The following is a 26,334-nucleotide window of genomic DNA, read 5'->3' on the forward strand; positions in this document are numbered from 1 at the left end:
CCCAAATATTCTAATTCGGGGTCACTGGTGGCCAGTGTATCCCAGCAGCTCAGGGACAAGACAGGAACCCAGCCCTGGACAGGATGCCATTCCATTGTGGGGTGCAATCACATACACCCCAACACTCACCCAGACTGAGACCATTTAGACACACCAATTCACCTAATGCGCACAGCTTTGGGATATGGGAGGAAACCGTAGTACCTAGAGAAAACCCACACAGACATGGAGAGAACATGCAAACTCCACACAGACAGTGGCCCCTGGTGGGAATCTTTTTTTTTTTGCCATCAACATTATAGTTAAACAATGTTTCTTTTTTTTTTTTTTTTAAATTATTATTATACTTTAAGTTCTAGAGTACATGCGCATAACCTGCAGGTTTGTTACATAGGTATACTTGTGCCATGTTGGTGTGCTGCACCCATCAACTCGTCAGCACCCATCAACTCGTCAGCACCCATCAACTCGTCATTTACATCAGGTATAACTCCCAATGCAATCCCTCCCCCAACCCCCCTCCCCATGATAGGCCCCGGTGTGTGATGTTCCCCTTCCCGAGTCCAAGTGATCTCATTGTTCAGTTCCCACCTATGAGTGAGAACATGCGGTGTTTGGTTTTCTGTTCTTGTGATAGTTTGCTGAGAATGATGGTTTCCAGCTGCATCCATGTCCCTACAAAGGACACAAACTCATCCTTTTTTATGGCTGCATAGTATTCCATGGTGTATATGTGCCACATTTTCTTAATCCAGTCTGTCACTGATGGACATTTGGGTTGATTCCAAGTCTTTACTATTGTGAATAGTGCCACAATAAACATACGTGTGCATGTGTCTTTATAGCAGCATGATTTATAATCCTTTGGGTATATACCCAGTAATGGGATGGCTGGGTCATATGGTACATCTAGTTCTAGATCCTTGAGGAATCGCCATACTGTTTTCCATAATGGTTGAACTAGTTTACAATCCCACCAACAGTGTAAAAGTGTTCCTATTTCTCCACATCCTCTCCAGCACCTGTTGTTTCCTGACTTTTTAATGATCGCCATTCTAACTGGTGTGAGATGGTATCTCATTGTGGTTTTGATTTGCATTTCTCTGATGGCCAGTGATGATGAGCATTTTTTCATGTGTCTGTTGGCTGTATGAATGTCTTCTTTTGAGAAATGTCTGTTCATATCCTTTGCCCACTTTTTGATGGGGTTGTTTGTTTTTTGCTTGTAAATTTGTTTGAGTTCTTTGTAGGTTCTGGATATTAGCCCTTTGTCAGATGAGTAGATTGCAAAAATTTTCTCCCATTCTGTAGGTTGCCTGTTCACTCTGATGGTAGTTTCTTTTGCTGTGCAGAAGCTCTTTAGTTTAATGAGATCCCATTTGTCAATTTTGGCTTTTGCTGCCGTTGCTTTTGGTGTTTTAGACATGAAGTCTTTGCCCATGCCTATGTCCTGAATGGTACTACCTAGGTTTTCCTCTAGGATTTTTATGGTATTAGGTCTAACATTTAAGTCTCTAATCCATCTTGAATTAATTTTCGTATAAAGAATAAGGAAAGGATCCAGTTTCAGCTTTCTACTTATGGCTAGCCAATTTTCCCAGCACCATTTATTAAATAGGGATTCCTTTCCCCATTTCTTGTTTCTGTCAGGTTTGTCAAAGATCAGATGGCTGTAGATGTGTGGTATTATTTCTGAGGACTCTGTTCGGTTCCATTGGTCTATATCTCTGTTTTGGTACCAGTACCATGCTGTTTTGGTTACTGTAGCCTTGTAGTACAGTTTGAAGTCAGGTAGCGTGATGCCTCCAGCTTTGTTCTTTTGACTTAGGATTGTCTTGGAGATGCGGGCTCTTTTTTGGTTCCATATGAACTTTAAAGCAGTTTTTTCCAATTCTGTGAAGAAACTCATTGGCAGCTTGATGGGGATGGCATTGAATCTATAAATTACCTTGGGCAGTATGGCCATTTTCACGATATTAATTCTTCCTATCCATGAGCATGGTATGTTCTTCCATTTGTTTGTGTCCTCTTTGATTTCACTGAGCAGTGGTTTGTAGTTCTCCTTGAAGAGGTCCTTCACATCCCTTGTAAGTTGGATTCCTAGGTATTTTATTTTCTTTGAAGCTATTGTGAATGGAAGTTCATTCATGATTTGGCTCTCTGTTTGTCTGTTACTGGTGTATAAGAATGCTTGTGATTTTTGCACATTAATTTTGTATCCTGAGACTTTGCTGAAGTTGCTTATCAGCTTAAGGAGATTTTGGGCTGAGACAATGGGGTTTTCTAAATATACAATCATGTCATCTGCAAACAGGGACAATTTGACTTCTTCTTTTCCTAACTGAATACCCTTTCTTTCTTTCTCTTGCCTGATTGCCCTAGCCAGAACTTCCAACACTATGTTGAACAGGAGTGGTGAGAGAGGGCATCCCTGTCTTGTGCCAGTTTTCAAAGGGATTTTTTCCAGGTTTTGCCCATTCAGTATGATATTGGCTGTGGGTTTGTCATAAATAGCTCTTATTATTTTGAGGTACGTTCCATCAATACCGAATTTATTGAGCGTTTTTAGCATGAAGGGCTGTTGAATTTTGTCAAAAGCCTTTTCTGCATCTATTGAGATAATCATGTGGTTCTTGTCTTTGGTTCTGTTTATATGCTGGATTATGTTTATTGATTTGCGAATGTTGAACCAGCCTTGCATCCCAGGGATGAAGCCCACTTGATCATGGTGGATAAGCTTTTTGATGTGTTGCTGAATCCGGTTTGCCAGTATTTTATTGAGGATTTTTGCATCGATGTTCATCAGGGATATTAAGACCTGCTGTACATGTATTTCTATCTTATTATAAAATGTGAGATAAAAAACAACTTTTAAAAGTTAACCAATTCATTGTCATAAAAAGCCTGTTGTCTCCAAATTATTTGCACACTGATATAGGAATGTTTGTGGTAGACAGGAACTGACTTCAAATAGAAGAAGTAAAGATTAGTTGAAATTGTATTACTCAGAATGGTGATATTCCTAGCTTCCTGAAATAACTGAGCTCTTACAAAGGTCAATGTAAATACAACTTTTCATAAGTTGCACTTTTTTGCAACTTACATTATTGTGGTTTTTAAATTTTTTATTATTTTAGGGACAGGATCTCGCTACATTGCCCAGGCTAGACTGAACTCCTGGCCTCAAGCGATTCTCCTGTCTCTGTCTCCTGAGTAGCTTGAACTATAGGCACACACCACCACACCCAGTCATCATTGTCTTTTGAGAACTATTACTTTTAAAATAGATTTTGATTTTAAAATAAAAATTAAATTTGCCTCCAAAATCTAATAAAAAATCATATGTAATAAGGTACCTCACCTTTTCCAAGCATACAAAGAAAAAAGTTAAGGCTTGTATATTTCATTTTACATATAATCAAGTTCTATAGTCTAACAATAAGGCAAAATTTAAAAGAAAAATTTCATAGTTATTCTTTTCTTCTGGTATTTTCTGGGATCTTAAAAAAACATAAATATTTTCCTCATCACAAATACACATTTTCATAGAAAAAGATTTACACAATCCAGACATGGAAAAGTAAAACAGCAAAAATACTCTTAATCTCATCACCCAAAGTCTTTTCCTTATGTGTGTGTGTGTTTATGGGTTAATATTTTTACTTTACTTTTTAGGTGGAAATAGAATTAAATTGCTGCTGGGTGCGGTGGCTGACGCCTGTAATCCCAGCACTTTGGGAGGCCAAGGCAGGCGGATCACCTGAGGGCGGGAGTTCAAGGCCAGCCTGACCAACATGGAGAAACCCTGTCCCTACTAAAAATACAAAATTAGCCAGGCACGGTGGCACATGCCTGTAATACCAAATACTCGGGAGGCTGAGGCAGGAGAATCGCTTGAACTTGAGAGGCAGAGGTTGCAATGAACTGAGGTCACACCACTGCACTCCAGCCTGGGCAACAAGAACGAGACTCCATCTCAAAAAAAAAAAAAAAAAAAGAATTAAATTGCTTTTACTTTTTATTATTTATGACACTACCTGCTAATATCAACCTTAAAAATCACAAAACCCTTACCTAAAACCTGCTACTTTCTATTCTAGAGATATCAGTAGGTGTATTAAATAATAACCATGTGGTCAAATGAACTTATTTTATCTGAATGAAACCAGCAAAAAAGCTCCCAAGATGATGAAAAGTTAACGTGCAATATCAACAGAATATTTATTGTTATTTGTTAATCCTTTTGTTTATTTGCTATTATTAATTCCCTAGTAAACTACTTTATTTGTTACTTTCTTTAATCAACTCATTCCTAAATTATCACTCTCATATTCTAGCAGCTTAATGGTCAAATGGTAAGATTTTGATCATCACTGCCTGCTTTAAGAATATTTATTTCACAGTTGTAGCAACAGCTCAGCCTTCCTTAAAAACATTCGAAATAAAATTTAAAACGTTAAAATGATCCCAAAGAAATTCTAAGATACAGAAAAATTAACCTGTTTTAAAAAATTAGTATGTACTTTCCACTCAATTTTGCTGTCAATCTAAAACACTGAAAAACAAAATTTAATAATCTTAAAAAGTTAATATCCTCCAGAGCTAAAATATTACACAAATTGTCAGACTACATCCTAGTGGCTTGAATTTACTACACACCAGAGAACTACGTCCTGGCAGATTTCAAAATATTATTTTGCCAACATGCTAAATATGAATTGTGAGGAAAAACTGATATTAGCCATAGCTAAAAACTGATGTATAAAATCAGAGTGATAATTTATAAATTTATAATGAGAAATAACTGTCAAAGAAACCAGAATATTCAAGTTCATAAATCAGCAGTTAATTCCTCTATGAAGAAGCAACAAAAGACCTGGAATAATCTTGAGCAAGGAGAGCAAAGCAGGAGGTACCCACATGTCTTGATTTCAAAATACATTACAAAACAGTAATCAAAACACTATGGTACCAGCATTAAAAACAGATATATAGAGCAATGGAACAGAGCAGAGAGCCAGAAATATATACACACATACACATACACACACACACACACACACACACACACACACACACACACACACAAAAAAGCAGANACACACACACACACACACACACACACACACACACACACACACACAGTAAAAAGCAGAAAATCTGGCCGGGCACAGTGGCTCACACCTGTAATCCCAGCACTTTGGGAGGCCAACGTGGGCAGATCACGAGGTGAGGAGTTCGAGACCAGCCTGACCAACATGGTGAAACCCCGTCTCTACTAAAAATACAAAAATTAGCCGGACGTGGTGGCGCATGCCCATAATCCCAGCTACCCAGGAGGCTGAGGCATGAGAACTACTTCAACCCGGGAGGTGGAGCTTGCAGTAAGCCAAGATAGTGCCACCATATCCAGCCTGGGAAACAGCACGAGATTTCATCTCAAAAAAAAAAAAAAAAAAAAAAAAAAAAAAGGCAGAAAATCCTAGGGCCAGGCATAGTGGCTCACGCCTTCAATCCCAGCACGTTGGGAGGCCGACGTGAGAGGATCACTTGAGGCAGGGACTTAGAGATCAGCCTGGGCGATACAGTGAGAACCCCTCTCTATAAAATAATTTTTTAAAATTAGGTAGGGATTGTGGTGTGCACCTGTAGTCCCAGCTACTCAGGAGGCTGAGGCATAAGTATCACTTGAGCAGTGAGCTGTGATCACACCACTGTACTACAGCCTGGGAAATGGAGTAAGGCCCTGTTTCAAAAAAACAAAAAGAGGGAAATTCCACCATTTGCAACAACATGGACTAACCCAGCAGACATTATGCTAAGTGAAATAAATAAGCTAGATACAGAAAGACAATTTATTGTATAATCTCACTTAAATGTGCAATCTAAAAAATCAAACTTATAAAAACAGAGTAGAAAGGTAGTGACTAAGGGCTGAGCAGTAGGCAAAATGGGAGATGCTGATCAAAATGTACAACGGTTCAGTTATGTGGGATGAACAGGTTCTGGATATCTAGCATGGTGACTACAGTTAATAATCCTGTATTTTACACTTGAAATTTGCTAGAAGATTTTATCCTAAGTGTTCTTACCATATATAAGCAAATGAAATTTTATCTACGTAAGGCCATGATTATGTTAACCAGATTGATTGTAGTAATCATCCGCAATGTATAGGTGTATCAAAACATCACAATGTATACCTTAAATATATGCAATTTTTATTTGTTGGGTATACCTCAATAAAGTTGGGAAAATCGTAAAATTAAAAGTGTTTGATACCAACATACATCCACTAAAGTAATTTCTAAATGATGAACTTCAAGCAGAGGAAAGTGATTCTAAATAGAAGATCTGAAAAGGAAGAAATCATGATAAAATAAAGTGGCAAATATGTAACAAATATACACCAACACAAAAAACAGAACAAAATTACTTAATATATATGTTGGGGGGAAAAATCAGACTGGTAGGGTTCTAAGGTCCTTGTATTGATTAGGAAGAGGGTAAAAAAATAACTTTAGAACTTGAAAAGTGAAGTATACATGTTAAAACTTATATGACAACCACTAAAGGAAAAGGAATGGGGTCTCGGGGGAAAAGATAGAAAAAGACAGAAAGAAAATAATAAAACTGACAAATCTCTGGCAAGAATCACCATCAAAAAAAAAAAAAAGAGAGAGAGAGAAACAAACAAGGGATAGGGCCAGGCACAGTGGCTCATGTCTGTAATCCCAGCGCTTTGGGAGGCCAAGGCAGGAGGATAGCTTGAGGTCAGGAGTTCAAGACCAGCCTGGACAACATAGCCAGACCCCACTCTGCAAAAAAATTAAAAAATTACCAGGCAATTAAATACTGCACTGATGGGAATGAAAAGGAGGAATATGAATATAAATGCTTTAGAGGTTAAAAGGATAAGAGGATGTGATGAGCTTTGTCAACAAATTTGAAAACAAACACAATAAGTAAATGCCTAGAAAAATAAACTTATTTAAACTGACTCAACAACTGGAAAGGCTGAATAGTTCTATAAGCTTTAAAATTCCCCACAAGTATTCCAACATAATTTGTCAAATATCTTTCCTTTCCCAATTGTTATATATTCTGTTAACACAAACCTTAAATCTGGCTAGAACCACTGCTAATGCTGGACAAAAAATGAAAACAAGTTTGTTTCTTTAATTTAGGCTGACAAGACTAATGCTCTCTCATGCTTTGTTTTACACATCAATAAATATGTGTGGGAGATCAAGAGTATTTGCTTTGCCTAGAGAGCTCCCTGGCATGTGAACGCAGTGTGGCACTGAATAAAGAGCACTGACATGGGAACCAGGATGTGGGCATTTCATAGTCAAAGATCTACCACTTACTTGCTGAGACACCTGAATGATCCCCCTCAGCTGCAAAACTCAATGTTGTTTACCTGTAAAAGTTAAGTGCCTTTGCCATCAAGAGCAAATGGTAGTTTTCATAAGGTTTCTTTTCCACAAAATGTCTACATATTTGAGAACATGCACTTAGGGATTTCTAGCTATCTTCATGTGAAATAGCTTTTTGTTCTTTTATTTTCCCTTTCTTTCTATATTTTCCCTAAGAAATATCTGTCTTAATCAACTTTGACTTCAGAATGCCTTAGAGGACAGAACTAAGCCTTGAGGGTAAAAGCAATAAAAACCTCCCTTCCTATAATCATAAACCATTTACTGATGAGAGAGTGGAAGATAAAATAATTTTACTATAGTTTATTAATCAAATGATAGAAGAGTTTCAATCTATAATGAGTAATTTTAAAAATTATTCTGGTAACAGGAGGAGTATAAGGGGAAAAGTAATTATTAAGTTAAAAGTATCACAAACTAAAATATATAAAGAATAGAAAATACTAAAGGATTAGAGATACATTTTATAAACTAAGTATAAACTTAAAAAATCTACATGAAGAATATATTTTAAATAGCTAATAATCAGTGATCTCCTTCCTCCCTTCCCTTCCCTTCCCTCCCTCCCTCCCTCCCTTCCTTCCTTCCTCCTTTCTGTCTCCCTTCCCTTCTGTTCCCTTCCCTTCCCTTCCCCTTCCCCTTCCTCTTCCCCTTCCCCTTCCCTTTCCCTTTCCTTTCCTTTCCTTTCTTAAGAGATGCAGTCTCTGCATGTTGTTCAAAGTGCCCTCAAACTCCTGGGCTCAAGCGATTCTCCCACCTCTGCCTCCTGAACAACTACAGCTAAAGGTACACACCACTGTTCCCAGCTAAAAATCAGTATGTTTAATATTAAAGATAAAAGCCTCCCTTATAAATTAAAAATACTGAGAGGTATGTTACCTGACGAAATATCTCTGTCACAAAGTTTACATTACTTCTTTTAGAAGAAAAAACTCTGCGAACTATTTCAATGTCTGTGAGATGTTCTTCATCAATACTACAGAGACTAGATGAGCTAGGTTCTCGCTCCGTGAGAGTGCTTGTATTGGAATGAGACTGTTCGGGTTCTGTAGTTCTGTCTGCTTTATCAGCATTATCATTTTTGCTTTCTTCTCTGGATACTAAACTAGCAGCTGCTCTCTAAAATACAAAAAAAAAAAAAAAAAAAGAGAGAGAGACACAATATCATAATCATTTCACTGTGCATTTTGTCTTTTAATAGGTAATACTGACAAAATCCAAAACATTTCCCAAGTAATCTATACCACTGCTTAAACTCTGAGCATAGAGTTTCATTTAAAAGCCATTCTAAATAATTAATTGGCAATGCAAATAACTCAACATCTAAGTGACAGAGATACTCCAAAATGTGTGGTAATTAATCATCTATCCACCTATAGTTATACATGTTTCTCAGTAAGTCTACAGTTCAAACAAGTTATTAATTAAAGCTGGGTGGATGAATAATGGAATTAGAGACAGTTCAGACCTTCAAGAATAAGTAAATAACTTAACATCAGAATGTTTACCTAATAAAACCTTAATGTTTAAAATTATCTCTATTTTACTGTGGACAAAAATTTACATAAGTAAAAGCTTCTTAAACAAAACAAAAAACAAAGGAACAAAATTTATGACAGAAGTAGAAACGAAACTAAAAGAAAATATTAGAAAACTTGAGAGAAAATTCTATAATTCTGACAATCGAATTTTCACCAAGGCTGAAGATCAAGCCTAATCAGAAAGACAGGGGAAAATTAAGTCTTAAGGTGGTGATAAGCAAATTCCTATATGGTAGAAGTAGCACTATTCTGTGGTATAAATTACTTTCTGTTAAGTTACTCAATTTTTGGCCTCAGTTTTGTCATCCATAAAATAACAGAGCTTAAATAAATGATCTCAAATATACCTTTCCAACTAAAAACATTTATGATTTTCATCCATTACGTTCTAGGATCAGAAAGCAGATAGTTCTGCTTGAGAATTTTCACACTTACAGAACTTAGAGCAAAGTTTTGGAGGACACACACCATACAGTTTGCTATAGATAAATAAACTAAGAGGAATAAAACTCAAATTTTCTGAATTTTGATTAATTAAACACACTTTATACCTTTATTCTACTTATAAAAGATTTAAGGTGTTATAGAAAAAACACACACAGTTTAAGATTTTAAAAACTAAGTAAGAAAATCTGAGGAAAGGAAAATAAAAATAGTAAAAATACTGTAATGTAGACATGTTTAGGAAAATGTACCATGAGGGAAAAGAGAAAATAAAAAAGAAGAATGAAAAAAAGGTAAACTGTTAAATCCAAAACAACAGTTTGAAATATTACTCTACTGTATTGCTTTATAATTTTATATCACATTTCTAGACTGGGAGTCTTTGTTGAAAAAGGGGGAAGGGGGTGTGAACAGGTCTTTTAATCTGCATTTTGTGAATGCCCCCAAATAAAAAGGGCCATCAAGGTCCTACCATTTGATCACAGTTATTTTCACTTATAAGATTTATCTGTACAATAAAGAATATTTTTAGTATTGTATAATTAAAATATAGAAATAAGAAGCTGAGACTGATATACTAATGAAATTATCTTCTATACTTCCCAAGTTTCATTTCTTTATCAGGAAACTTATTAACTCTATAAGTAAAATTTGCATTTATAAAATATATTTATACAAATATAATAGCACTATTATTTAAGTGTACTCTCCACCTAAGGCAATTGAAATCAATGGACTAAATCTCAAAAGCCATTTCTAACTTTAACAAGCCTGCCTCATTTGTGCATTACCTGAATATTCTTTGGCAAGACTTCACCTTCCATCCCAGGAATATGAGGTCCTGTATGTGGTTTTGGCTCCAGCCAGAAAGAAACCAGCCAACGAATGACAATAACACGAGCCTTAATGAAAGGCTCCTTTGTACAATAGATTGCTTCATTGGTTTCAGCATCTTTCTTTATCATGACATAATGTGGCTTTGGTCTCATCTGTGGGATGTCTGTGCAAAATAAAAGGAAAATGAAAACCAAAATAAGAAAGAAATTATGTTTAGAAAAGACCTACATTTTTAAATATTTAAGAAAATATTGTTACTGTATTCTGGTTTTAGAACTAGCTTTAGCACAAAAATGACATTTCAAAATTTGCCAGATGTTGCATGGAACTCAGAAGAGTGAACCATATATATCAGGATGATATATAGAAACATCTATTTTTACAAAATATCAAAAAGTTCAATAAACCTACCTAAGTACAAAGAAGCTTCCAGAACTATTTAAAATAAATAAGAGCTCACTTCAATTAACCTAACACTGAAACACATATTTTGAAGTCATACCAAATATGAGGTTTTACCTAAGCCTGTTAATTCCCTAAACTTGGTATTAGGAACACCTTTCTGGGAAAGAGACAATTTACCTACGGATGACCAATACCTTCTATATATGGCAGAGATACGCTTCTAACCCAGGATTTGTACACAAGGCTCTAGGCTCAAGGCTCCAAGAGGTATGTTGGGGCAATAATTATTAAAAGTAATTGCAAAAACTGCCATTACTTTTGCACCATCTATATAAATACTGGATGAAACATGGCTATGTAATTATCCATATAGAATTTGAATAAGACTAATATTTGATTGAACCCCCATATGGGGGGACCTTACAAATAAAATTTATAGTATAGTCTAAGGATCATACCAAACAAGAATTCAGTTTAATTTACAACCACAAATATTTCTGGTGGGCTAACTTTTCTAATTGATAAGATCCAGAGAATAAGTTTTTTAAAAAACTGTTCATTGTTGGCTGTATGTGGTGGCTCATGCTTACAATTCCAGCACTTTGGGAGGCCAAGGGGGAGGATCACTTGAAGCTAGGAGTTCAAGACCAGCCTGGGCAACACAGGGAGACCCTATCTCTAAAAAAAAAAAATAATTAGCCAGATGTGGTGGTGCATGACTGTTGTCCTAGCTACTAGGGAGGCTGAGATGGGAGGATTGCCTGAGCTCAGCAGTTCAAGGCTACAGTGAGCTATAATCATGCCATTGCACTCTAGCCTCCTTGGTGACAGAGTGAGTCCCTGTCTCTTTAAAAAAAAAAAAAAAAAATCTCATTCTCATTGAAAATTTCCTATTAATATAAATTTGCTTTCAGTATGAATCTAGGTATCATATCTGTACCAACCAATACAAGTATTAAATATGATCAGTTTCCTGCAGTAACAAATGCCAACTTTACAGTGAGAGATTATTTTACTCTTATGTGTGTTCTTTCAGAAAATTCCAAACATTACCTACCAAGTATAGGATGATATAAACTGTTTTCCTTACAGATGTTTGGAAAAATATAAGGCAAGTAGTATTTCTTAAAATGTGAAAACAAAAATGAAAATCCCCTTTCTTGGTTTTCTTTGTTCTTCCATTCTAAACTTTTTACCTAAAAATAAATTATATAATTAGAATCATTCCAGAAGAAAGAATCTCTTAAAAGGAAGTATTAGCAATTATAAACAAGCTTATAAAAGGTTGCAATACACTGAACTGTTAACACTAAAGATCATGATACATAGCGTAAGGACAAATCTTTTAAATTGGTCTAATGTCAAACAAGTACATTACGTATATTTTTAAAAAATCCTAGTAGTGTGCTTCAAAAAACTATGAAAATTATACAAAAGTTGGCCCTACTAATGACAAAAATATTAAAGTTCTCTCCCTTTTGTCCCTTCCTGAATAATTCAGCCTAAAAAATCATACAAAATACATAAGCATATGTGGTAGGAGTGTGTGTATGTAAGCGGTAGCAGCAGTCAAGTGCAGATAATCAGAGCCTGAGCACAGGACACAGGGCATCCATAAAGAGGGTACAGCAGAGGCAGGAACCCAGTGGGGACTCACAATCTGAGAGGGGTGAGGAGGGTGTCCACGAAGTGGGAGAAGTGAGGTCAGAAAGAGATACAGTAGTATAATATAGGGTACGAGAAAGACATCCAAGCAGGTGGTTGGCAAAGGCCCAGAATGGGGTAATGGAACCCAATCAAGTTAAGGAGAATGTCTGCAGAGGAGGGCAATGGTGGCAACAGGAGATTGATCATACACAAGGGGGAACTAATTAAATAAGTAAATACACTGAGAATAATATGAGCCACATTTCTCATTGACAGGTAAGAGTTATAAATGTGGAAACGAAGAAATGGGAATGAACCCTGTGGTACTAGATTGAAATTTGGAAAATGGGTATGAATTAACATTATGATAGACAGACAGACAGACAGATAGATAGACAGACAGATAGGAATATGGATTTGTGTGTATCTGTGTCTGTGAATACAATTCTTCATTAAAATGAATGACAGCTTAGAGAAGCAGCAGATTCCAGACAGAGCAAGGAAGGTATGAGATGAGCTTGGAACATCTTGTGGTGCCAGGAAGTATGGAAGTGCTCAAAGATGGAAACAATTCAAAGGCATAGGAGTCAGCTTGAAGGAACTTCCACTAGACAAATTTAGGACAATCTGAGCATCAAAATTAGTAACTGTAGTAAATACTAACACATGAATTACCAGGAATGCATAAATCCATGTTGAGATAAATAAGTAAGTAAATAAACGGGGAGGGGAGAAAGCTTTTTCCTACAGTATGTAGCCAACTCTTGAATGTAGAATTAATGATGGAATTGATATCACCAGTTGGCCAAAAAGTGGAAATAACTCAAATATTCATTGGCTGATGAAGAGATAAACAAAATATTGTATACGTATACAATATAATATTATTCAGCACAATAAACATGAAGTATCGATACATGCTACAACATGGATACACCTTGAAAACATTTGCTAAGTAAAAGAAGCTAGTCAATAAAGACTACATATTGTATGATCCTATTAACATGAAATGTCCAGAACAGGCAAATACATAGAGACAGAAAGTCAATTCATGTTTGCCTAGGGCTGGGGATGACTGACTCCTAATGGGTATGAGGTTTCTTATTAGCACTAAAATTATACTGTGATGGTTGTGTAACCTTGTGAATATACTTAAAAAACACTGAACTGTATGTTTTAAGTGAGTGAACTGTATGAAATGTGCATCATATCTCAAAAAAGCTGTTTTTAAAAATTACCATTTGGTAATAACCCTCATAACTACAAAGTCAAAAGCCTTCAATGGATGTTAAAACGTGTGAAATTTCTATAAGAAATGGAATATTTAGGTAGCTACACAGTACTTCCCACAAAATACTTGTTGATTTTCCAGTGCAATACTTACTGATATTACACTGGAAAAGCCTGGCAGACACTACCTTAATCAAAGGATTAAGGCCAATATTGCTCATACATCAGAATTAGCTCAAAATGGACCACAGACCTTAATGTAAAACAAAAAAAAAAAACTATAAAACTTCAAGAAGAAAACGTAGGAGAATATCTTTGTGATATCTGATTAGACGAAGATTAGAAACAATTCTGAAAGTCAGATCCATTAAAAAAGTGGTATAGTGGACTTCATCAAAATAAAAAACTTCTTAAAAAACTGCCATGAAAATGGAAAGATGAGCTACTGGAAGAAAATATTTGCAAAACATACATCTGATTAAGGACTTCTTTCTAAAACACATAAAAAACTTAATAAGACAACCCAATTTAAAAATGGGCAAAAAAAAGTGAACAGACACTTCATCCAAGATATATGGATGAAAAATAAGCACACAAAAAGATATTCAACGTACCATTAGCTGTTAGGGAAATACAAATTAAAACCATAATGAGATACCACTACACATTCACTAAAACGGCTAAAATTACAAATTGACCATACCAACTGTTGGTGAGCATATGAAGCAATTGTACAAGTCTTAACATATTGCTGGTGGAATGTAAAAAGGTACAGTCATTTGGAAAACAGTTTGCTAGTTTCTTAAACAGTCAGTATATACCCCGACTATCTGACCCAACCATTCTACTGTTATATGTTCACACAAAAACTTGTTTACCAACATTCATAGCAGTTTTACTTTAAATAGCCAAAAATTAGAGACCACTCAAATAACCATGAACAAATAACTGGATAAACTGGTGTCCCCCACAATGGAAAGCTATAAAAGGAGCAAACTACCGACACGTACAAGACAGACAATTCTCAAAATAATCAAACAGAAAACAAGACCAAAAAAAGTATGTACCCTATGATTATACTTACATAAAACTATGGAAAATGCAAATTATTCTATAATGACAAAAAACAGATCAATGGATGTCTAAGGATAAAATGATGATGTAGTAATTCAAGGGGATGAATTACAAAGGGATCCAAGGGGCATGGTGGCTCACACCTATAATCACAGCATTTTGCGAGGCTGTGATTCAAGTGGGAAGATCACTTGAGCTTAGGAGTTTGAGACCAGCCTGGGCAACAGAGTGAGACCTTATCGCTCTAAAAAAAAAAAAGTTTTAATTAGCCCGGCTCAGTGGTCTGTAGTCCCAGCTACTTGGGAGGCTGAGGTGGCAGGATCACTTGAGCCCAGGAGGTTGAGGCTGCAGTAAGCCATAATTGGACGACTGTACTCCAGCCTGGGTGACAGAGCAAGACCTTGTCTCAAACAAACAAATAAAAAAGCAAACAAAGATCCAAGAAAATGCCTAGAGGTGATAAATATATACATTATCTTAATTGTGGTAAAGGTTTCATGGATATATACATCTAATAAAATTCATTAAACTGTAAATTTCAAATGTTGCAGTTTATTGTGTATCAATTATAGCTCAATAAATCAGTAAAGCAATATTTAAAATCTATACGAAGTACAAAAGTATTTTCTAAAGAAAAACTAGTAATAACAATGATGATCACAACATCTGCCCACTACAGAACACTTACGGTGTGCTGCGCAATATTTTATTCTAAGCACTTTTCACTATTTAGGCCTCAAACACCAAAATGGTGTTATTTTTATCTCTATTTTACAAATAAGGACACAGAAACAGCAAGTGGTTAAGTAATTTGCCAATGGCCACACTATTAGTAAAATGTGGAATCAGGGTTCAAACTCTGGCAATCTAGTTTAGGGTCCAAATCAACTTTATAATGTTTGTTTCTGAGGTATAAGGCATTTTTGTGTTTGGAGCCGTTACAAGAAATGTGCGAATAAAAGCGTTTTCATCAATCAGGGTATGTACATTTTATATCTAAAGGTGAATAGGTTACCTTGCAAAATACATGCACCTAGAAATTCAAAAGATATAAACAGGTTTAACTGTAAATTACATTTCTCCTGATCATCCTGCAGCCCGCCTCCCTATTGGCAGATTGATTCCTAAATCAAACAATTTTCAGCTTTTCATTTGAAGTATCACAACTGCTGATTACAAATGAAAGGATTAGAAAATACGTGCAACTGTCTCACATAAGAAGGTATACACATAAAGAGTCTACAAAAATGTCCCTCTCTGGATTCCTAAGAGTGTCATCATCCCTCCAATGATTTGAGAAAGAGATATTAATGTATTTTCAATAGCAAAAATTTGTCACTTCTTCAAGAAAATAAGCAAATATATCCATCTACTATGTGATAGACCTGGAGCAGTTACTGTCTGCTGCTAAGGTTTCCACTACAGATGCAAGAAAAACAAGTCCTTGTACTTTCTGTCTTTTTTATTGTGGCAGCCAAGGATGAATAGAGGAATACAGGGAAAAAACATGAAGAGAGAATTTTTGTAACTCAGGAATACCCTTGTAGAGTGAAGAGTCTATTTTACCCCAAAGAAGAATCTAAAATTTGAGTTTACATGACAAGTTTAGGAAATATCCCCTACCACCATCACTTGGTTGATTACACTTGCAAAAGCTTAAAAGCTAAAGCTAATTAAAAGCAAGCCATTGACCCTTCCCCTCCAACCTCCCTGACGAAAAGAAAACAAGCAAATATCTACTATGATAGAATAATGGTAAGAGAGAGAAAAGGGAATCACCCATATAGGATAGTAAGGAGTGTGATATCAAAGAAGATAACAAGTACCTGAATTACTATGTATTTTAGAAGTGCTTCAAGAAAATAGCTTGTGAGATCTTCTTGCCCTTTATCTCCTGATTGTGGGGGGACAAGAGGAGTGATTTCTTCTATAGTGACTTGAGCTATCCAAAGACAAAAGAATAGTATAGTTACAAAACAAATTTAGTAAAACAATAATATAACCAAATAAACTTTAACTGCAAAATGTGTATGCAATGAAAATTGCTAGAAAACTTTCTAATGACTGATCCTTGAAATAAATCTTGAGATCATCCCTGATAGTTGATCACAACAATAAATTTTATTTATTTATAATTATTATTATTATTATTATTATTTTTGAGATGGAGTCTCACTCTGTTACCCAGGCTGGAGTGCAATGGCACGATCTTGGCTCACTGCAACCTCCGCCTCCCAGGTTCAAGCGATTCTCCTGCCTCAGCCTCCCAAGTAGCTGGGATTCCAGGCTTCTGCCACCACACCCAGCTAATTTTTGTATTTTTAGTAGATGGGGTTTCACCATGTTGGCCAGGCTGGTCTCAAATTCCTGATCTCAGGTGATTTGCCTACCTCAGCCTCCCAAAGTACTAGGATTACAGGTGTGAGCCAACGTGCCTGGCCACAAATTTTAATAATCAGCTGTTTTGTGAACCCTTGATTGAGAGAATGTGACAAAGGGATGGACAGACAAATAACACAGAGATTACAAGTATGTAACATCTCAGTTGAGAAAGAACTTCTGGCAATTTGAAATTCACATGAAGACTGCCATTACAAAAATTCCATAAGATCACAAACATTTGTAATAATGCAGTTATTTATCAAAGTACCAATCTGTTAACACTTACAAAATAAGAAAGTTTTATATTTTTTACTTTTCAGATGTTCAAAAAAATTCATTATAACAAATGCAAATGCAAGAAAGTCAACCCGCAACTAGCTGAATTCTCTTAAATATTTCCTAAGCTGAACAATTAGTACCTGGTAAACACATGTAGGTCCCTAAACCTGACTCTCAGTAAATATCAACCAGCAAGCTCACAACAGAGGTAGATTTCAGTTCTTAAATAATACATGGTATGTTATTCTGCCACTCATTTTTAAAAATTATTCTTTAAAAATACAAACTTTAGGCCGGGCGCAGTGGCTCACGCCTATAATCCCAGCACTTTGGGAGGCCGAGGCAGGTGGATCATCTGAGGTCAGGAGTTCGAGACCAGCCTGGCCAACATGGTGAAACCCCATCTCTACTAAAAATACAAAAAATTAGCCTGGCGTGGTGGCATGTGCCTGTAATCTCAGCTACTGTGGAGCACGAGAATTGCTTGAACTGGGAGGCGGAGGTTGCAGTGAGTCGAGATTGCGCCACTGCACTCCAGCCTGGGCAACAGAGTGAGACTCTTGTCTCAAAAAAAAAAAAGAAAAGAAAAAAGAAAGTACAGACTTTATCATCTGTACTCTGGACTTCCTGGACCACTGTCATCATACAGAAGAACACACTTTATGAAAGCTTTATTTTGTGAAGCTATAAAAATCCCCTTAATACTCACTCTTCCCATAAATATGTCTTAGTCTCCGCTGGGGAGTATACAGAGATTCCATATGTTCCACATCTTATAGACTAAAAAGCAAAACTTCTATTCTCAAAAAGAGAAGGGGCAGAAGTCAGTCACAAATGTATTTAAAATGAATAATAATTATTTTTAAAGTCATCCACAAAAACACTGATGAAAGAGTGGGTGTGGTGGTATGCATCTGTAGTCCCAGCTACTCAGGAAGGCTGAGGCTGGAGGACTGCCTGAGCCCAAGAGTTCAAGGCTACAGTGCATTATGATCGCACCTGTGAAAAGCCACAGCACTCTAATCTGGGCAACACAGCTTTGAGACCTTACCTCTTAAAAAAAAGTGATGAAAGAAAACCTCTCTATAAAGAGAGGCAGAAGAAAAAATGCTTATAGAACATCTGTTAAGTAGACCAGACATAGTGGCTGACACCTGTGATCCCAACATTTTGGGAGGTAAAGGTGGGAGGACTGCTTGACTTTAGGAGTTTAAGGCCAGCCAGGCAACATAGCAAGACCCCATATCTCTACAAAAAATTTTAAAATGAGCCAGGTGTGGTGGGTGGCATGCACCTGTAGTCCCAGTTATTGACTTGAGCCCAAGAGTCTAAGGTCACAGTGAGCCGATCATGGGAGTGCACTACAGCATAGGCAACAATAGCCCAAGCTACTAGGGAGTCTGAGGCCGAAGAATTGTTTGAACCCAGGAGGTGGAGGTTGCAGTGAGCCAAGGCCACGCCACTGCACTCCAGCCTGGGTGACACAGTGAGATTCTGTCTCAAAAAAAAAAAAGGAATATTAGAAAAAAGGTAAAAAGCACAAAGACTCACGAATGAAAGCAAAAATTAAACATCACTGAAATTATAAATTTTTAAATAGCAATACTATTTATGAAAATTTATAAAAATTCAATTTACATATAACATTTTCACAGTCATATCTAATGGACAAAATAAAACACACTTGTACTTCAATGTACATCCAATTAACTCCAGGATACAAGGTGATATGTAATAGTAATTAATGAAAAATGTTAAATGATCTGTATTAACCGCAGGTTTTTGATGCTTACACCTCTGAAGCCTTACTGATTCTAGAGAGAATATGTCCTTCCCAGGGCTAGCCAGTTCCTAGAGACAGTAAGTGACTAGCCTGTGAGCATGCCTTTCATATTCAAACCAACCAATCCAGAGCCCACACCCCTACCACCTCCTCTACACTCACATTCAGGGTGACTACTCCTTTGCCCTAATTACAAAAGGATTGGGTACTAGACAACTAGGGACAATTCTTATGCCCTACAGCCCACTGGAATTATTCAAACTAGCTAATCCTAAATTTGCTTAACTTGGGTTGCCTATTTCTTGCCACAGAAATCATAATAAAGACTCTTGCCCATGTTTTTCCTGGTTCCCTCTGCCTCCTGACCAACTCTGGTGCTTCTCCACGTAGCCCTTGTGGCATGGCATGCCCCTTCCGCTTGGGAACTGTGAGTAACAAACTATTATTTCAACAGCTTTCTTGATCTGCTGACTTCACGATACCTGAATAATAATAAAAGCTATGTTTTAAAACATTGCCTTGGATTATCCAGTTAATTAATGCACAGACATTTGAAAAATACACTAAGAGACTACATAGAAAGCTTAAACATACTGACAGGTAACATCCCATGAATCTTACTTTCTTGAAGGTTGAGTGGAGGATTAATGAGATTATCTAAAGTTCGAGGTCCATGTTCAGACTGTGGTGCTGAAAATCCAGGGATTAAGCATGAAAACATCCAGAGCTGTTCTTTGCTACAGTTATTCTGAAGAGCTTGCAACCACAGTAAGAAAAGACGAACACCTTCTCGCCTAATCTAAAATAAAATAAAATGAAAATAGACAGTATTTTTATTTATAATGGAAATCCTTCCTTCCTTTGAAAAACAAAGTTCTCTAGATGATGATTACAGAATGATACTTTCAAAAGGCCGGGCAGGGAAGGAAAGGGAAGTTGAGGAAGAGGAGAGAGACAAGACATATCAATAGCATCTATTGAAATCATTATTTGGAAATACAAATGCACGGATTTTTAACAAGTATAGAATGAACTTGTTCTCTAAAGGCATCAGGTAATTTTTATTCTATAATTTCCATTTATAAAAATTAGAAAATCATTTCCTTCTTGTCTACTTCCCTCCTTGCCTACCTCCCATCACCACCAGTCTAATCCAAGAAGCAAGAAGAGAGAGAACAATGACTTAGTAGTGAGAATGAGTTTGGTAAAAGGAGGAATGATTATGGGGATCCTGGCACATTGAGAATTCAATGTTCTTGCCCCTGAAAAGTTCTGAAATTATTAAAATTATTAAGTTAAAATAAAATGATTTAAATTATTTAAATAAAATTATTTAAAACCTCTCTGAAATTATCTCATTTCCTTATTATTTGATTCTAAGCTCCAAGATAGTAACTTTGTTCTACTCTATTAAAGCACCTAAAACAATACCCTGTACACAGAAGACAATAAATATTTTAATTGATTAATGAACATTCTCTCAGCATAAAAACAGTAAAAGAGAAATAGAGGAAAATTCAATCTCCGACAAGCAAAACACTCATTCTTCCACTACGTAATCTCATTGATAGCTTCGGAAATTACCTTATCAGAGCTTGTTCATGGCCACTGTCAAAGGTATTCAACTGCTGTCACTTTCATGGTTCAGCCAGATAACAGGAGAAAAGCTACAGGAAGGCTTATTCCTTTGTACTTTTATACCCAAGCCATGAAGTCAAAAGCCCCTGTAATAATGTTATTTTATCTAACCTACAGTAAGATATTTTCGGAATGGGCAGCTTCTCTTATTATAGTACAATGACATAATGAAAAAGAAACAAAAACGTTTATATATACATATATGTATCTCCCCTACTTCCCTCTACATCTAATAGTGGCTATGGTGGAATGAAGAATAATCTGTCGAATGACTAAATAATGTTTTTCTTCTGGGGACCATAAAGAGGAAAGATTGCTGGTGAATGAGTCCACTGAGTGGCAAAGTACAACAATTTTTCAATGTCCCCAGTCAACCTAGAATGGTTTGTCAAACAAACTCTTGCTACTTTTTTTTTTTTTTTTTTTTTTTTTAGATACAGTCTCACTCTGCCGCCCGGCTGGAGTGCAGTGGCGTGATCTCAGCTCACTGCAACCTCCACCTCCAGGGTTCAAGCAATTCTCCTGCCTCAGCTGCCCAAGTAGCTGTGAGTACAGGTGCCTGCCACCATGCCTAGCTAATTTTTGTATTTTTAGTAGAGACAGGGTTTTACCATGTTGGTCAGGCTGGTCTCCAACTCCTGGCTTCAAGTGATCCACCCACCTCAGCCTCCCAAAGTGCAGGGATTACAGGAGTGAGCCACTGCACCTGGCCTCTTGCTACATTTTAAGTGAATTCACTTCAATTAAATAAACTGAAGACAATTCAGAGATCTTTAGGAAAAAGTTTAGGTATGAAAAGTGTTAACAGGTGGCATGTATGTTCTACTCAGTATTTTTAAAGTCATAGAAAATAAACACAGTTGTACCTTTAAGGAGTTTCCTGTGTGAAGTAGTTTCTTTAAAATCAAACCTGAAAAGAAAACATGATTTTAAATATTCACATCTTATCTATTTGTAAATGTCAGAGTTCTCGGTCGGACTTGAAAACACTTTTAAGTAAGTCCTTGGCAACCTCCAAATTATTCTTGGTGACCTTTATATCCTTCTGGCCATACTTGGGATCGGAAGGGCATATAAAAAGAATCACCTTTTCAACACATGCTTTATTGCAATTAAACATGATTTTTTTAATTAACAAAACCTAGGCCCAAAATTGCATTTAACACAACAATCTATTATAAATCTCTTATTTAGACTAAGAATAAAACACTTTATCACTATCCAAATGAAATCCACTATAGAAAATTTTCATTTAGTTAACCTTATGAACATCCCTAACTGTAATATTTCCTAACAAATATTTCCATTATACTAATTTTCTAAGTTGCACAAAGTCATTAATTTTTTTTTCTTTTCAATCATGAAGTATTTCAAACCTACAATAAAATACTGAAAATAACATGAACAAACCTGCAGAGGACCACCATTCAGTATGAATAAATCTACACGTAGTTCCATGTTTGTTTCACTTACCTGCATTATCTCCAATATTTTACTTTACCGTATAGGTATCACTGAGGCCCAAATCATATTGTTCCTTTCTTCCCCAGAGGAAACCATTATCCAGGCTTTGGTATTAATCATTTCCAAAAATATTTTTATATTATTACTACACATTTATAAATCCATAAAAAATAATATAAACTGTTTCATACAAGTCATTTATTTTTTAAAAGTCATTTATAAGTTACTTTTCACATACAGCATTAGCTTAAGAAATTTATCTATACTTATCAATGTAGCTCTAGTTAATACATTTTAAGAAGTGCAAACTATTCCACTGTATGAACATACCAAAATTTATTTATCATCTTTATATTAAGACATTTGGTTTGTTTTCAGATTTTTGCTATTCCAAGAGTACCATAATAAATAGTTCTTGTTCATGATTCCCTGTACACACCTGAGTTTCCCTGAGGTATATAAATAGGAATAAAATTACTTTCAGCTTTACCAAATATTAGATAATTCTCTCCAAAGGAGTTGTGACAATTAATAGTACTACCAGCAGTATACGGGAGGGCTCTAGTACCATATTGTTGGCAGCACAAAACATTGACAGATGCTCTAATATTTGATAATCTGATGTATGTTAACTATCTTAATACTGCTTTCATTTGATATTTCCTAGCGACACTGAACATCTTTTAATTTGGCCATTCAAGGTTTCCCTGTTTTATCCTTTGTACAATTTTCAATTTAGTTGTCCTTTTTTTCCCCCTCAAAGAGATGGGGTCTTGTTCTGTTGTTCATTCTGGAGTTCAGGCTGGAGAATAGCGGTGCAATCATAGATCACTGCAGCCTCAAATTCCTGGGTTCAAGTGATCCTCCCACCTCAGCCTCCTGAGTAGCTGGGACTACAGACGTGCACCACCAGGTCTGGCTAATTTATGTACTTTTTGTAGAGGGCCTCATTATGTTGCCGAGGCTGATCTGGAACTCCTGGCCTCAAGTGATCCTCCCACCTTGGCCTCCCAAAGTACTGGGATTACAGGTGTGGGCCACTACACCTGGCTTTCTTTATATTTATATATATATATATGGAGTTCCTTCTGTATTACTAATTCTGTGTCTATTTCTATGAATTGAAAATATATTATCCCAAACAATTCAAGTTTTTGTTGGGTGGGGCGGTGGTATCTTCTGATGCAGATAAGTTTTAATTTTTTTTTTTTTTTGAGACAGGGTCTTGCTCTGTCACCCAGGCTAGAGTGCAGTGGCATGATCATGGCTCATTGTAGCCTTGACCTCCTGAGCTCAAGTAATCCTCTTGCCTCAGCCCCCAGATAGCTGGGACTAAAGGCACATGCCACCATGCTTGGATGATAATTTTTCTATTTTTTGTAGAGATGGGGTTTTGTCATGTTGCCCAGGCTGGTCTCAAATTCCTGAGCTCAAGTGATCTGTCCACCTTGGCCTCCCAAAGTGCTGAGATTACAGGCATAAGACACCCTGCCTGGCCTTAAATTTTAATATAATCAATTTGCCAATGTTTTTCTTTCTTACGTGTTCTTTCTATGTCTAAAGAAATCCTTCCTTACATTAAAATTATAAACCAAATATTCGCTTCAAAAAGTTTTTATGTGTTGCTTTTCACATGTAGGTCCTGAATCTATCAGAAATGTATTTCCTTGTGGGTGGAAGAGAATTTGTTTTTTCGCAAATGGAAAACCAAGTATAGTACTATTTTGGGGTTTATGGTGTTCAAATGAACTAAAATGCCATCTCAATCATATTTCAAGCTTCCATACATAAGCTTAGGTCTTTGGCTCATCTCCATGTTCCTTTTCATTCACCCACTTATCCATCCCTACATCAGTAACAGTGCCTTTGTTAGTATAATTTTATAATTTATCTTGTTATCAGGCATGAAAACAGCCAACAACACCACCCTCTTGGTCCGACTTGTTATTCTTCCAAATTGCTTTGGCTTTTATTTTACATATAAACTTTAAGATAAATTTGTTAGGCTACATTTAAAAATCCCTATAGGAATGTTAATAATTGTTATATGTGTGTGTGTATATATATTTGATATACATGATATATATTTGATATACACGGTATATATATTTAATATCTGATAAATATTAATGTGTGACATTAATATTTATATATATACTTAACAAATTCATTTGTTGGAGACAGGTTCTTGCTCTGTCACCCAGGCTGGACTGCAGTGGCACAATCATGGCTTACTGCAGCCTCGGCCTCTTTGTCTCAAGCTATCCTCTCACCTCCCCAGTAGCTGGGAACACAGACACACACTAACACACCCAGCTAATTTTTCTATTTTTTTTTGTAGAGTTGGGGTACTGCCATGTTACCCAGGCTGGTCTCAAACTCCTTGGCTCAGGTGATCCACCCACCTTGGCCTCTCAAAGTGCTGGGATTACAGGCGTGAGCCACTGCACCCAGCCAAAAATTGTCTTACATGTGCATCAAATATGCTGAAAGGTAATGCTATAGTAGTTCCGAAGTTGTTGGATTAGGGAACTTTACTAATGGAACGACAAATTTAGATGAGTTTGCTATGAGAACTGGAAACACAGATGGCGTATTTGGACCAGTAAAAAAAACCCTGGAGTTATTCAAAACAATATAGAGAAAAGAGGAAGTAGAATCTCCACTTTGAGAATGAAGATTCAGACTGGCTGATAACTGGAAGAAGCTCAGGTGGGAGTGCAGTTGCCGTATCGGCATTCACATGCTATGCGGCTTTAGGATCATATACAGGAGGACTGATCAGAAATCCTGCTGCCTACTGTGGGCTTGTTGGTTTCAAACCAAGCTGTGGCTTAGTTTTCCATCATGGTCTCATTTCACCGGAGAATTTGATGGATGTGCAAGGACTCTTAACCAGATGTGTGGATGATGCAGCAATTGTCTTGGGTGTACTGGCTGGACACGACCCTAAGGATTCTACCACAGTACAGGATCCTGTTAAACCATTCATGCTTCCCAGTTTGACAAATGTGAGCAAACTATGTATAGGAATTCCAAAGGAATATCTTGTACTGGAATTATCAAGTGAAGAACAGTCTCTTTGGTCCAAAGTTGCTGACCTCTTTGAGTCTGAGGGGACCAAAGTAACTGAAGTATCCTTTTCTCACATCACTTATTCAATTGTCTGCTACCATCTATTGTGCATATCAGAAGCAGCATCGAGTATAGCAAGATTTGATGGGCTACAATATGGTCACAGATGTGACATTGATGTGTCTACTGAAGCCACAGATATTGCAACCAGATGAGAAGGGTTCAATGATTTTGTAAGAGGAAGAATTCTCTCAGGAAATGTTTTCTTGTTAACATAAAAATATGAAAATTATTTCTTCAAAGCACAGAAAGTGAGATGTCTCATTGCTAATGATTTTGTGAATGCTTTTAACTCTGGAGTATGCTAACTCCCACACCACCTTGAGTGTGGCAGTACCATACTTGGAGTTCATCAAAGAAGACCACAGAACAGGAAGTGCCCAGGATGATATTTTTACACAACCTGTAAACATGGCAGGACTGCCAGCAGTGAGTATCCCTGTTGTACTCTCAAACCAAGGGTTGCCAATAGGACTGCAGTTTACTGGACGTGCATTTTGTGGCTGGCAACTTCTTACAGTAGCCAAATGGTTTGAAAAACAAGTTTCCTATTACTCAACTTCAAGAAGTTATGGATTGTTCATCAATCCTTGAAAATGAAAACTTAGCCTCTGTCTCTCTAATACAATAGGGATAAATATATCATGCAAATTTTTAAAAAACTGTTGCCTTTACACTATCAAGTTTATCTCCCATGAATATTGCACAAAATTCCATTTATTCATTCAAGTCCTTTCTTGTTCTTCAATGATCACATAATTGCCATACATTAATTTAATAATTTTTATTGAATACCATATTGAAAACTAAATTTAGTATTTTAAATGACTCTAGAATAAACATTAATTCCAAGCACACTGGAACATTCTTCAAGAGAGCCTATACTCTGGGCCACAAAACATCTCAATAACTTTAAGATTAAAATCATGCAGAAATATTTTTTTCTGATGACAAAGGAATTAAGTTATAAATCAAAAAGGAAAATAATTGTGGAAACATCAAATATTTGAAGAGCTTAAAAATAATAACACTCTTA

The 26,334-nt window shown here is 36.3% G+C and overlaps 2 protein-coding genes, 1 long non-coding RNA gene and 1 pseudogene across 14 annotated transcripts in view; 2 read left to right on the forward strand and 2 right to left on the reverse strand.

The window, feature by feature from the left end:
* The window catches only part of RALGAPA1 (Ral GTPase activating protein catalytic alpha subunit 1), a 278,210-nt gene that overhangs the window by 209,178 nt on the left and 42,698 nt on the right, over window positions 1-26,334 (reverse strand). For all 12 annotated transcript variants that reach the window (XM_025392196.1, XM_025392200.1, XM_025392190.1 and 9 more), the window contains exons 5-10: window positions 21,566-21,609; window positions 19,683-19,860; window positions 16,444-16,559; window positions 11,724-11,862; window positions 10,216-10,424; window positions 8,319-8,558 (exon numbers count right to left, since the gene is read on the reverse strand). In XM_025392196.1, coding sequence (XP_025247981.1) covers window positions 8,319-8,558; window positions 10,216-10,424; window positions 11,724-11,862; window positions 16,444-16,559; window positions 19,683-19,860; window positions 21,566-21,609 — 926 coding nt within the window. The remainder of the gene's footprint in view (window positions 1-8,318; window positions 8,559-10,215; window positions 10,425-11,723; window positions 11,863-16,443; window positions 16,560-19,682; window positions 19,861-21,565; window positions 21,610-26,334) is intronic.
* Window positions 286-3,623, reverse strand: LOC112628885. Its single transcript, XR_003120494.1, has 3 exons — window positions 2,819-3,623; window positions 348-355; window positions 286-315 (listed from the first exon to the last, which is right to left on the reverse strand). It is a non-coding gene; the product is annotated as an uncharacterized LOC112628885 (long non-coding RNA).
* Window positions 15,981-16,117, forward strand: LOC112629590 (annotated as a pseudogene).
* On the forward strand, window positions 24,640-25,594 carry LOC112628883 (glutamyl-tRNA(Gln) amidotransferase subunit A, mitochondrial-like). The gene has a single exon (XM_025392205.1). The coding sequence runs from the start codon at window positions 25,037-25,039 to the stop codon at window positions 25,451-25,453; it is 417 nt and encodes a 138-aa protein (XP_025247990.1). The 5' UTR covers window positions 24,640-25,036; the 3' UTR covers window positions 25,454-25,594.

Source organism: Theropithecus gelada, chromosome 7b (genome assembly GCF_003255815.1).
Source record: "Theropithecus gelada isolate Dixy chromosome 7b, Tgel_1.0, whole genome shotgun sequence".
In the NCBI taxonomy this organism is placed as follows: domain Eukaryota; kingdom Metazoa; phylum Chordata; class Mammalia; order Primates; family Cercopithecidae; genus Theropithecus; species Theropithecus gelada.

Coding starts and splice junctions, on each gene's coding strand:
- LOC112628883 (XM_025392205.1), top strand. CDS start 25,037: ATGGATGTGCAAGGACTCTTAACCAGATGTGTGGATGATGCAGCAATT.